The sequence below is a fragment of the Pogona vitticeps genome, chromosome 1 (assembly GCF_051106095.1).
Source record: "Pogona vitticeps strain Pit_001003342236 chromosome 1, PviZW2.1, whole genome shotgun sequence".
Classification (NCBI taxonomy): domain Eukaryota; kingdom Metazoa; phylum Chordata; class Lepidosauria; order Squamata; family Agamidae; genus Pogona; species Pogona vitticeps.
Window position 1 is genome coordinate 183,858,569 of NC_135783.1, and position 13,124 is coordinate 183,871,692.

General features: G+C 41.9%; 1 protein-coding gene across 1 annotated transcript in view; it reads right to left on the reverse strand.

The window, feature by feature from the left end:
- LOC110089018 (aldehyde oxidase 2) overlaps positions 1 to 13,124 on the reverse strand; it is a 58,804-nt gene that overhangs the window by 19,742 nt on the left and 25,938 nt on the right. The window contains exons 14-23 of the mRNA XM_072979015.2: positions 12,478 to 12,662; positions 11,296 to 11,458; positions 9,580 to 9,672; positions 8,773 to 8,942; positions 7,447 to 7,561; positions 6,638 to 6,757; positions 4,828 to 4,924; positions 3,945 to 4,069; positions 2,321 to 2,454; positions 86 to 173 (exon numbers count right to left, since the gene is read on the reverse strand). Coding sequence (XP_072835116.2) covers positions 86 to 173; positions 2,321 to 2,454; positions 3,945 to 4,069; positions 4,828 to 4,924; positions 6,638 to 6,757; positions 7,447 to 7,561; positions 8,773 to 8,942; positions 9,580 to 9,672; positions 11,296 to 11,458; positions 12,478 to 12,662 — 1,290 coding nt within the window. The remainder of the gene's footprint in view (positions 1 to 85; positions 174 to 2,320; positions 2,455 to 3,944; positions 4,070 to 4,827; positions 4,925 to 6,637; positions 6,758 to 7,446; positions 7,562 to 8,772; positions 8,943 to 9,579; positions 9,673 to 11,295; positions 11,459 to 12,477; positions 12,663 to 13,124) is intronic.

Genomic DNA, 13,124 nt, shown 5'->3' on the forward strand with positions numbered 1-13,124 from the left:
TGTATGAATCCCAGCTCACAACAGGTCCACACAGGGAACACTTTTGTGTGACAAAACAGAGGCTGACAAAATTAGAATGACCTACCTTATATTTTCCCAAAAGAGGATGTCGACCTCCCGGTATTAACATGTCAAGATCTCGCTCCAGGACGAAACGGACAGGGTGGCCAGTTCTAAAGCAAAACAAAAGAAAGTCTATTTTGAGACCAAAGCCATAGTCACACCAGTGAAGTGTTTCCCCCTGGTAATGAGACTTTCATCCCTTTCTTGCTGTGCTTCCTTGTCACATATGACAGCTATGACTTTTGTTCTCTCTTTTTTTGTGTTTTTCCAACGCAAACCAAAGAAATGAACACGTGAGTTACCAAAACATTTGCAACTGCAACCATTTTCTGAGAGAAGGGCTGCATTTTCATACACACTTGGATGAGTGTCCCCATGTGTTTTAACATTGCCAGTTCATTTCCTTCCATTTGAATCATTATGGCCGGCTACACCACATTGCCGATTTATTTTCTCTCTTGTTTTTTTGACCACTGAAACCTCTCAATATTAAATTTGTTTTAAATGACACTTTGATATGTCGGGTAGTGTTTCCTGATGGGTAGAATTCCCTCTGTTGCACAGGTGCCTCTGGAAGCAATGTATTGCACTCAATGGACCCAGCACCACCCACCAGTGCTGTGCCACTTGTCAGATAATAAACCTGTTGACAGAAGTTTACCAACACTTTGATATTCTGGTCGCAGAAATATATATATTATTGCCTCATGGCTGCCCATATATATGTATGGGCAGCCACGAGGCAATAATTGTGGTCCCCTTCCCCGGTGAATTCGCTTCAAAAACGTATAGGATTGTACACACATGCCATACTGCTAAGGAATATATCGAAAGGTCACCAGAACAAATGTTTATATGGTTTTAAAGTAAAAAATGAATCCATGCATCAATTCATCAGAAAAAATATATAAATTCATGATTAGACATGGGGATGAATATAAAAATGAATCAGGATATTCATTAAATATCTCTGATTCATCAGAAATTCATTGTTTTGTATTCTTGGGATCCAGAGACTCCAACAAATACGAAGCAACGAATATAACCCTTTTATATTTATCCCTTCATTCCCTATCTGCTTATGCCCCCATGGATCATCTGTTCCTCAGGGGCATAAGCAGAGACAGATTTTCCCTTTGAGTGGCTTGCTATAGCCTGCCAGAAGGGAATCCCACCGCCGGGGCTGGGGGATGGCTTGGTTCCCCTTTCCTCATCTTCCTCTAACCGCACTATGCTAAGGAAGAAAAAAAGACCCATGAACCAAGATGAAGCTCCATTTTGCGCTCGTCCCCATCTCTATTCATGATTTATGATTTGTTGACTTTGATGAATCATGAATTAAAACAAATCACCACTTTTCTAATTTGTGCCCATCTCTAATTATGACCAAAATGATGATCCTAAGGCGTGTTTCAAGCTATTACATCCCAGGTTTGTTATGGTGGTAAATAAATATGCAACAATATTGTTGGGGAATGGAGAAAGTTAATAGGGGAAGATGATGGTCCAGGTTTTGTAGGTTTGTCAAAAGAGCTGGTGAGATTGACTGTAGTCATTGTACCTAGAACCTCCAAGCCCCTCATGCAACTGGATTGTTCAAAGCTGTTGCCCATCATGAGGAGCTAAACCTCTTGTTTTTGGACAAGGGACATTTCCAAAGTCCTATTATAGGAGCAGGTATTTTTCTCCCCTTAACAAATCCACCTAAAAAGCTTCATAAGCAAACAGATTATTGACTCTGCTTTTATGGTCACCCATTGCCTGGGGTAATTCACATGCTATTGGAACTGATTACAAAGAAAAGCTAGCAAGGTCATCAATGACTGTAAGTAGCCAATCTAATTAACATTGTTACACTATCATTGTTATTTTATTATAGGGATCCCCACATTCTTTACATCACAAGCTTCAATGAAAGACCTGCATATCAAAGATATTATAACCAGAATGTTATACACCCACTGACTTTCCCACTAACTAACCATGATCTCTGTATTTGTTATCTATATTTTGATGCCATGTATAAATATTTGCCATGTTGAATCTCTTTATCTGATGAAGTGGACTTGTCCATGAAAGCTCACATTAAAAAAAAATATAAAAGTTACTCTTTACGGTACTGTCAAGTGTTTGGTTTTTTTTTTTGAAACTTTTTATTTCTATTTGGATTTATCTATTATAGGAGATTTCATATCTGAACTGGGCATTGGTCCTTTGAGTTCCTTTCAGGAGGGCCCTGGAGAATTCCAGCACTTACTTGTGTGCAGCCACTGCTGCTGCTGCTGCAAAAAAGGGAGGCTTTGTTATCTTGCCGCCGAAGGCTCCTCCAACCCGTCTTGTGTGGCACATGATCCTATTGGCCTGAACATCTAATACTGAAGCCACCAATTCCTGGAAGGGACAAGAGGGAGAAAAGAACTTCCTTTTTCTGTAATCAGAGACCAAGCATTTCCCCATACTTACACCAGACTGGGGACCATATAGCCCTCCAGGATGTTGATGGACTACTATCCCCATGATCCCTCACTAGTGGCCAAGCTGATGGGAGTTGGAGTTCAACAACATCTGGAGGACCATCCTTTTCCCATCCCTGAATTTCTTCAGTTCAACACATTCAGTTTCATTAAATTCGCGAAGGCTTTCACGGCCGGGATCTAATGGTTGTTCTGGGTTTTTCGGGCTCTTTGGCCGTGTTCTGAAGGTTGTTCCTCCTGACGTTTCACCAGTCTCTGTGGCCAGCATCTTCAGAGCACAGGTTGCTGTCCTCTGAAGATGCCGGCCACAGAGACTGGCAAAACGTCAGGAAGAACAACCTTCAGAACACGGCCAAAGAGCCCGAAAAACCCAGAACAAACATTCAGTTTCATCTTTCTGCAGATCATGGGCATATTTTTTTGCTCACAACATTATATTTTGTAAGCCCAGGATTTAACGTGAATTTCTTCAGTTCTGACTTAAGGCAACACTTCTAGAGTTTTCCAGCTATGACATATTCAGAAGTGACATAGCAGCGCTTTGGGACTGTGCAGCTTGCCCAAGGCCACTCAGGTGGCAGGACACACATCCTTTTTAGTTCCAGAAAGTTTGAATTGAATGGAGACATAGATAGTTTTGATCAAGCCATCAATAGTATGCCAGTCATTCTGCTGCCTGAGCAAAGACAAAACTAAATGGGATTAAGAGTTAAATCTTTTTTCAGTCTTGATGATGGGCAAGGGTGCTCCACCACAAGCTAAGGCATGGGGCTAACTTGGGGAGGTGAAAGGCAGCCGGTGCGGCACACAACCTTCTATTGTGCTATCACACCATCATCTACCACACATCTGCAACCTTAGGTAATTGTTTCACACTGCCCAACAATAGAGCCAGTCCTGCCAACTATAATGGTTGCAGGATATATCAAGAGCCGTATTTTTTTTCATATAACCCTTCCCATGCACTGAAGGCTGTGCCCAAGCCCTGTTTTCTGACTTCTCTTTGTTGTGTGGCCTTTCTCTGGTGGCCCTGAAATCCTGGCATATCCTCCATTTGAAAGCCTATTTGTTTTCTGTTCAATGACTTGCCATTTCCAGATTGGTCTAGTTTTGAACTCCTGCCCCACTGTTTTGCTGCATCACCTTAACTTTCCATATTGTGCTTCAATGAGTTCTATTGTCTCTTTCTTTCATGTTGCACTTTGTATTCTATACGCCTCTTGCTGTGGAAATGCAAGGCATAACATTAATATATATTGACATTATTATCAATGTATTGTTAAAATCGACAATGCAACATGATCCTATCTAAGACAATTTTATCAGTGTTGTCTAATTCATCATAGCTGCTGAAACAATGGCACAGTCTTCCTGTGAGAGGGGCCAAAGATTTGGGTTACCTCTCACCTGTACATGTGCAGCATCCTGTGTAGACACGTATACATCCATTTCCTCATCCTCTTTTCTTGGAATGACAAGTACACTGTTTGTTTCCATGCAAAAGTGTTTTTGCCCTCCAACATGAACTTCACCTGTTAAAAAAAACCAATTGCACCCAACAGCATGACTTGTACCTGATCATCCTGAAATTACTTCATCCCAATTCCTACCCGCTTCCTTTAATAGCAGCATGTCTAAATGAACCGAAACATGGGTGGTTCATGATCTAACTCAGGGGGTATGCACCTTGTTTCCCACTTTGGAATAAAGTTTTTCCACACATACATTTGGACTACGGGCTCCCATGGAACACAGAGAAACTGTCTTTTCAAAGAAACATTTCCAGTCTAATCAATGCTAGTAAATGTTCTCCTAATGTACTAGATCTTACTGTAACTTTCCTCCCTTGGTTTAATCTCATGTACACTATCCTGAAATCTTCAATATGCAGTCAGTCAGTCAGTCAGTCAGTCAGTCAGTCAGTCAGTCAGTCAATCAATCAATCAATCAATCAATCAATCAATCAATCAATCAATCAATCAATCAATCAATTAATTGTGGTTATTGGGGAACCATCCCAAACAAACAAACAAACAAAACAAGAGCTGTAGAAGAACGGCACTTGGATGGAGAAATTGGGTGGTGATTTTTCCAGCCATGTTTTCCGTGTAAAATATGATAGTACCCTGTGGCAACCCTTTCCTCTCAACCCTGCTGATCTCCAGAGGGAACTGAGCTGTGTTAAACTGGAGTGAAATGTAAGTCAATGTGGAATGTCAAAGTAAACCTCCTCAGGGGAAGGGTTGCTGTCTTGACACGAGGGTCCCATCCTGCATTGATGGCATCTTACCTTCAAGAATTGTGTCAACTGTCTGAAATGCTTCTTCAACATCTCCTTTCTCTATTTTCTTTTCTTCTGTCAAGAATGAATTATCCTTTATCGCTTCCTGGAACATGGGGGAAATTAAACAGCCCGTCTCAGAGGAACAGGAAAATAGGACACTAGTGTCATTTCTGTCATCTTTTTGACCGCACACTTGTACTGAGTTTACTGCAGCTGAAGAATCTGCTGATATCACACAAACTAAAAAATGTGCTCCTTTCCTGTTTATGAAATCCCCAGTACTCAAAGGCCAATCTTCTAGATGCTGGCTGAACAGGAACCCCCTTCAAGAACAATTACACATAACAAACTACTTGTAATTAATATCTTTCCCTTATAATAAAGATGTCCTGTTACAAATGAAACATAACGAGGGATAACTTCACTACTTTTGCAGTCTAAATTGTATCTTTCATAGTTATTTTTATACATATTTATTTTATTTTATTTTATTTTATTTATTTAACTTATATGCCACCCACTCTACCCAAAGGTCTCTGGGCAGCTTACAACAATTAAAATTCAATTAAAATACAATAAAAGATAAAATGATTAAAATACAATCAAAATTGCCATCAAGACCCACAGTTGATGTTATTTCAATTAAAAGCCTTCTGGAACAGGAAGGTTTTGACCTGGCACCGAAATGTCATCAGTGTCGGCGCCAGACGAATTTTAGTTGGGAGGGCATTCCATAGTCTAGGGGCAGCTGCCGAAAAGGCCCTTTGTCTACAAGCCATCCCTCTTACCTCCTTGAGGGACAGCTCTTTCAAAAGGCCCCCCTGGTTAGATCTTAACTGCCGGGTAGGTTCATATGGAAGGAGGCAGTCCTTCAGGTATCCAGGGCCCAAGCCGTTTAGGGCTTTATAAGTCAAAACAAGCACTTTGAATTGGGCCCGGGCAGCAGCTGGTAACCAATGTAACTTAAACAGAATCGGCTTGATGTGTTCCCCAGCGGCCCCACCACTCACCAGCCACGCAGCTCGATTCTTGACCAGCTGCAGTCACCAGACCATCTTCAAAGGCAGCCCCACGTAGAGCGCATTGCAATAATCTATACGAGATGTTACCAGTGCGTGTGTAACTGTCATGAGACTCCACTCGTCCAGGTAGGGCTGTAGCTGGTACAATTTCCGCAGCTGAAGGAAGGTGCCCCTGGCCACCGAGTCCACCTGGGCTTCCAGAGTTAGACTGGGGTCCAGGAGCACCCCCAGGCTGCGGACCCTGTCCCTTAGGGGGAGTGTAACCCCATTCAGGGTAGGGAAATGGCCCTTCAATCTGTCAGGTGAAGCACCCACTAACAGTACTTCCGCCTTGTCAGGATTGAGTTTCAATTTATTAACCCTCATCCAGTCCATTATCAGTCCATGAGTTCAGCACAGGAGCACTTAACAGGAACATGGCCTAACTAAAGGGGAGAGAGGGCAAATGCCACATGGCACACGGTCCTTAATTAACTTGGGGGATTCACTCTTGCAAGAGATAGTGATGGTCAGAGGTTTAGAGGGCTTTAGGATTAGATTAGAAGAACAGGGTGTGTGTGTGTGGTCTATTAATTGTTATTAACCATGGTGGCTCCAATGCAATAATTTGAGGGGAGTCCAACAGGAAAGGAGGTCTATTTCCTTCACACTGGGTGCATGGATTTTCTAGAAGCATTGGATCAGCTGACCCGTGTCACAAACACAATGCCTTGCTGTTATCGTGAAGGACTCATCTTACATTCCCCGGTAACTGAAACCCAGGAGAGCTTCACAAGCATGTGGCTGATTTATACCTCAATGGTCAGAATCCGCTTCAGATCTTGATACTCGATCTCCACTTGGCTTGCAGCAAACTTTGCGCATTCATAGGTCTCCGCAACGACACCACAGATAATGTGTCCAATGTAGATTACCTGCATGAGTATTATGAAGCTAAGTAGTTTAATCATACATTACAAGGACAAGGTCATTTTAATTACTCTAATGAATTTATCTTATAGCTGTGGTGGTGTTCAAACCCTGCTCCAAGAGTGAGCAAAGTTTCCGGCCTATCAATTAGGAGGGCCACATATAAATTCCTAAAAGAAAAGAAATATATCACCCAAGGTTCCTGCTATACTGGGTGCCTCCCTCCACACATCTCTCTTCCTTCTTTGCTCAGCAATTGATTTAGGTTCCAGTTGCGACAGAACCGGGTGAACGGGGGGGGGGGGGCAGAGTTGCGCACATGCAGCGGTGAAGCCGCGCAACAGAGAGGCGGAGCCCCGCCCAGGGGAGCTGAAAATTAGAGGGTATGTTGATGTCACCCCTCCAAAAGAGGACAAAAGGAGGTAAAGGATCTGCATAATTTAGCACATGGAAATTATACGTGTAGATGCTAATACTGTACATAAATAAATAACTTCTATAATTTATACAATCTTACCACAGAGAAAACCCTGACTGGATGACCCATCTGCTGTTCAAGTGAAGTTGACAGACAACTTCAAGTCCCTTGGTCATTGATCTCCGCTTTTATGGTTCTTATTTTTAAGAGTTGTTTAAAAAAACATGACTGCAGGTTCTGACAGTTAGACGGCAAAAAGCCCAAATCAAGACATACCTCATCCTCAGCAAATACTTTCTCTTTTCCATCACCATTTTCCCCTGGAATATCCTCAGCTGTTACTACGGCAACTACACCTGGTTCTTCTAAGGCCCTTGAGACATTAATGGATCTACAAAAGTAGAAGGCACAGAAATATGTAGGTTCCACTTTGGGCTACAACCAAGGGTGGTGGTAAGGATGAATCCTTGAATATGTGCCCTTGTTTTATGATTTAAAACAGAAATATTCAAGGGCAAAAATAAACGTACAGTACCTTTCCCCCAGCTAATGAATAAGAAGAGATTGTTAGCTGAAACACAGCTTGTGTCCTTGCAGTTAGAAACAAAGAAGAACTCTATTGTATTTGAGAAAATAAATTTTGTTTAAATCAGTGAAGGGCCAGAACTTATTGCCACTTTATACATGCAGGAGGATTCTGCCCTGCAAATTTCAGAATCCTTTTTGTACCATCTTATGGAATACCTGAAATCCCACAATTCTTCCTAACCAAAGATGGAATTTTAACTCAAGGATACGGCCTCCCCCCCCCCGCACCAGCAGTAAGACAGGGTAGCATTCTTCCCTCACCATTAAAACATAACGCATGTTCAATTCACAAATTTAACCCAATGCATCAGATCAATTTGCAGCTCCACACGGACCGCCATTCACGTGAAGAGAAATGAACAAGTTGCCATTATTATGAGAATAATGTAAACTTTCAAATGGTGCATGCATGCATCTCTGTGTGTGTCAGCACACATACCCATGTGTGCACAATTTCTTGTACGCATGTGTTCACTTATCTGTCCATCTCTCACATATATTTTCAAAATTAAAATATCATTTAAATATATTGAATTTTTATTTAATTTTCTAAATACCTCTGTTGTTTTCCGTTAACTTAAGTGTGTGGGTAAATGCTGGGAACCTAGCATAAACAAAATACTAAATACCGAGGCACCCAAGATAATAACCAGGTAGGCTGGGCTCACCTTTTGAAATAACTAGAGAGGGGGACAGGCCCACCCTGAATTCCACTTCCGTTGTCCTAACCAAACCAGATATGGAGAAAGTAACAGGCTGAGTGGACTGGAAGCACTGAAAATCACTTCCCAGAGGGCTCCTCAAGGACACTGTGCTCTTATTCTAAAGAGCTAGGGACTGCCCTTCTTCTTTTCATCTACATTTCATTTAAGCCACTCTTTTATTTTTGTTCCTCCCACCTCATAAGCAAACAAACCAATAATTACGTAAACCCATTTTTGGGATCTGTTCAAAGATCCTCCACTCCGACGTAACACCAAACAGGTCTCAAGCGTGCTGCTGTTTGTTACTTACAAAATCTTTGCATGAGCTCGCGTGCTGGTTACGACCGCCATGTGGAGCTCTCCATCCGCTCGAGCAATGTCGTTAACATAGACAGCTTCACCGGTGGCATGTTTGATTCCAGACTGGTGCACAATGGGACGTCCCACTGGATCCTGAGGAGGCTGATGATAGTCTACATCCTGTCACATAGCAGGAAGCCATTTACTTTATTGAAAGCTCATTGGAATACTACTATCACAGGAGCCATGTCCAGTCATGCAGGACAGGGTCTTTTTAGTAGCGGTGCCTAACTTGTTGAATTTCTTTCCCTGGAAGTTCCATAAGGGCTCTCATACTACAGATATTCCATTGTCTTGAAAAAACATTCTGTTTCAATGAGATCTTTGCAGACGTTTTGCAGAGATGTGGCATGGGGAACAGACAGGAGGATCACAAAGAAATTCTGATGTTGTATAGATCAGTGGTTCTTAACCTTGGGTTACTCAGGTGTTTTTGGACTGCAACTCCCAGAAACCCCAGCCAACACAGCTAGTGGTGAAGGCTTCTGGGAGTTGCAGTCCAAAAGCAACTGAGTAACCCAAGGTTAAGAACCACTGGTATAGATCACTGTAAAATGTGAATGAAAAAGGCATGACAACTTCACACTAAATACTAAATCTGGAGGCAACACAGGTCGACCGGATCTCTCATTAACAAACTATCCTGCACTCCACATCCACTACAATTAAAAAAATAAAAATAAACAGTGAATCAGGTAAGAGGATAATCATCATTCGTTACTTATGGATAAGCTTCTATGAAAATAGTCTTACTGACCTGGTATATTTGCATGCCCTGTGGTGGTTTCTCATAAAACTCGCCCAAGGCACTCAAGGTTTCTTTTGGCAGGTCAGGATACTTGTCTGGATACTGTGAGAAGATAATTTAGCAACTGTTTTCGTATATGATTCAAACATTTAAATATTTTCAGACATTTTGTGGAGAATAGTTATGTGTCTCAAGACAGAATGGCTGCATTCAAATTTTGTTTTGGCAGTATTTGGATATAGCAATAAACCACAGTTCAGTATTCTCAGGCTGAATCTTCCTGCCTACCCAAGGCTTGCACTCCCCTCTTTTCCTTCTCCTTCTTTGGTGTAGCATGAGAAGGTCAGAAGGGTCCTCTTCCATTTTAGATTAGCTGCAATCATTTAAATTCAAAACTGTGGTTTATTTTAACCATGGTTAGTGAACTACATCCAGCTTCATAAGCTATGGTTTGAATTTGCCTTGTTTCCACCAACTACAGCTAAGACAAACTGCAGTGTGTGGTAGGTTAACCACAGTTAACCATGTTTGTTTGGAACCAAATTTTGTCTAGAATCAGAACACACAACAAATTACATTTTACCTTAAACAGAAGTGAAAGCTTCTGATATCTACCTTCCTGCCACACTGGAGGAGGGAACAGGGAGGACGCAAAGCTTGGGAAAGGGTAGCTTATTCTTGTAATGTTCTATTATAATTTACTGCAGCCTTCTCCAACTGGAGGTGCCCCTTAGATGTCTTGGACTACAACTCCCATAATTCTTAACCGTGATGGGTGTTCTGGTCAGATCATTTGGAAGGCATCCATTTGAAGGAGGCTGTTACTGTGTAAGAGTTAAACCAGTTCTTTACTTTTCAGTAATGGCAAGTAATCAATGTCAGAATAGGGATAAATCAAAGCCTGGATCACACAACCCCTTTTAGTGTGTCTTCCCCCACATGTTTTACACAGTGAAACTTCCATTTATGTGGTAACATCACTATTTACAATAGCTTATGAATATTCAGTTACTGTATATTTTGGCCAACAAAAAGAGTTCAGAAAGCAAACTGAACTTAAAACCATGGTTTTTGCATATAAAGGAGACAATTTATTTTATATATGGGTATAGGGAAAAAACTGCTGTATGCTAATGCAGAAATGGAAATGGCAGTCTGTGACATGGAAAGGTGACTTTTAAGCCATTTGTTGGGCCAAAGGTGGAAGGAGTGCTTGTCTTCTTCCTCCCCTTTAACGACAGGCAAATGTGTACGCGGCAGAGTGAGAAGTTGCTGGGAGATGTTAAAAGTACATACTTTAAAACAGGAAAGCGTATGTCTGAGCATTTAACATCAGCTTGAGTTGCAGAAATAAACAGTATCTTTAATTAACATCAGTGCTAAAAAGCATAGCTGCAGAAGCCCATGAAAAAGCAACAATCCCCAGACTTGGCTGGGACTGTTTACCGTATAGGGAGGCACAAGCATTTCACAAGATGCAGTTTTAAATAGCAGCCAGTCCACCAGCCAGGAGCAACTAATGGTCACAGAAGAGGAGGATGCCTCATCCTCAAAGTTTGGGATGACCTTCCCAGGTCATCACAGGGCTTGTCCATCCTGTACAGATTTCCTCTTTATAGTATTTGTGGTACTAAACAAGCAGTCAAAAAAAGGCAGCCTAAGAGTTGTAAAATAAACCACCCACAAAGTCTTTCTACTCAGACAGACAGGATGACTCAGATTTACCATGTTCCTTAAACCTTGTAGCACTTCCAGATAGAATCTGAAGAAGAAGCTCACAAGCAGCGTCCGCCTGTATTCGACTTTCCCACCAGACGCTGAAGGAGAGAGCGTGATTTCTTCAAGGATTAGCCTGCAAGCTTCATCCAGCATCGTCTCATTCCAGTTCCTGGAAGAAAAAGGATATCTCTGAATGTGCTAATTTTAGCAAAGTGTGGATAGTGGCAAGAGTTTTGAGGAAACAATCAGTCACCCAAAGTGGTCAATCAGAAAACTCTCTCTCTCCCTGTGTCTGTTTCCAGGCCTGTGTCAGAAGCAGGGAAAGCTTATACAGTGGCGCCTCACTAGACGATGATAACCCATTCCACTGAAATCGCTGTTTAACGAAATCATTGTCTAGCGAAAAGCATTTCCCCATTGGAATGCATTGAAACCTGTTTAATGCGTTCCAATGGGGAAAATCGCCGTTGTCTAGTGAAGATTGGCCATAGGAAAGCCGCTTTGCGAACTGCCGATCAGCTGTTTAAATTGCTGTCTTGTGAAGCTTAGGTCCTGAAAATACCTGTTTGTGAACGCGGAGGGAGCTGTCAAAATCGTTGTCTAGTGAAAATCGGTTTGCGAAGCAGGGACCAAACATTGTCCAGCGAAATTCCCCCATAGGAATCACTGTTTTGCGAATCGCTATAGCAATCGCAAAAAGCCAGTGTCTAGCGAAAAAACTGTCATGCGGGGTAGCTGTCTAGCGAGGCACCACTGTAGTCTAATCTGTTTTCATTTTTATCTGTCTGTCATAATGAACTAGTGCTATGCCAGATTGCAAGATTTTTTTAAATAGTAAGGATTACACCACAGCAGCAGCAGCAAGTGGCTGTGAGAAGCAACCAGCATGAGGTCAGACAGGTGGAGGACAAAGTGTAAAATGCAATTATTTTTAAAAGACTATATAGTCCCCTTGAACTGATATATAACACAGCATAAAAATGGATTACAAGGTTTCCTAAGAGTTTGAACACACTGACACACAAAAACCACATGACTACCATGCTACTTTAAACAATTTTTTTAAAAAAACCAAGCCATCTCCCATTTCATTGTCATTGTGTAACTGCACCTAGACTCATTCTACGTTCTGTTCCCATTCCATAAATAAGAAGTAGCTGTCCTTATATAGAACTACTGCACCCCTACCTTCCTATGAGCTTCTGGCAGGAATTCTTGGCACTCACTGTTGTGCTGCCGATGCCTCCATAAAAAATAGCCAGGTCCTCAATCATATCAGTGCCTGGCTGAAAAAGGACTCTCATGGCCGAGTTTGTCACTGAAAATGCATTTTTCCGGCGCTCAGCCTGTCGGAAGGCTGAAATAAATTCATCCTGGAGGGAGCAAAAGGGAGAAAGCTGGTTATTTGGGATCCATAATAGTTCATTCATGATTTTCTGTCTTGCTTTTATAGCACTGACAAAAAAAATGGAGATATGGCTCCTGTACTTTTAAGGGTTGCATGGAAGAAGAAACCTCAACAAGTGTCAGCAAGGGTTAAAGGTTTAAGAGTCCCCTTCTTCATTTTAGATAAACAGCTTGATAAGTACAGAAGCTACTTTCTTTAAAAGTCTGAGTAGCCTTAAGGCTACTTCACACATGAAGAAACTCTTACCTGGAAGGCACGTCCATGTGTGAAAACAATGGGCATCTAAATATACTGTATATAGTATCATAGGTGGCCTGTGGCCAAGTCAGGGGGTGTTCCCCTCAAAAACGGTGGGGTTAACATACTCCCTTAGTCCACAAGCTGCTATGAAAGAGGAAAATCAGTCAGCAGGGATAGGGTCACGGCA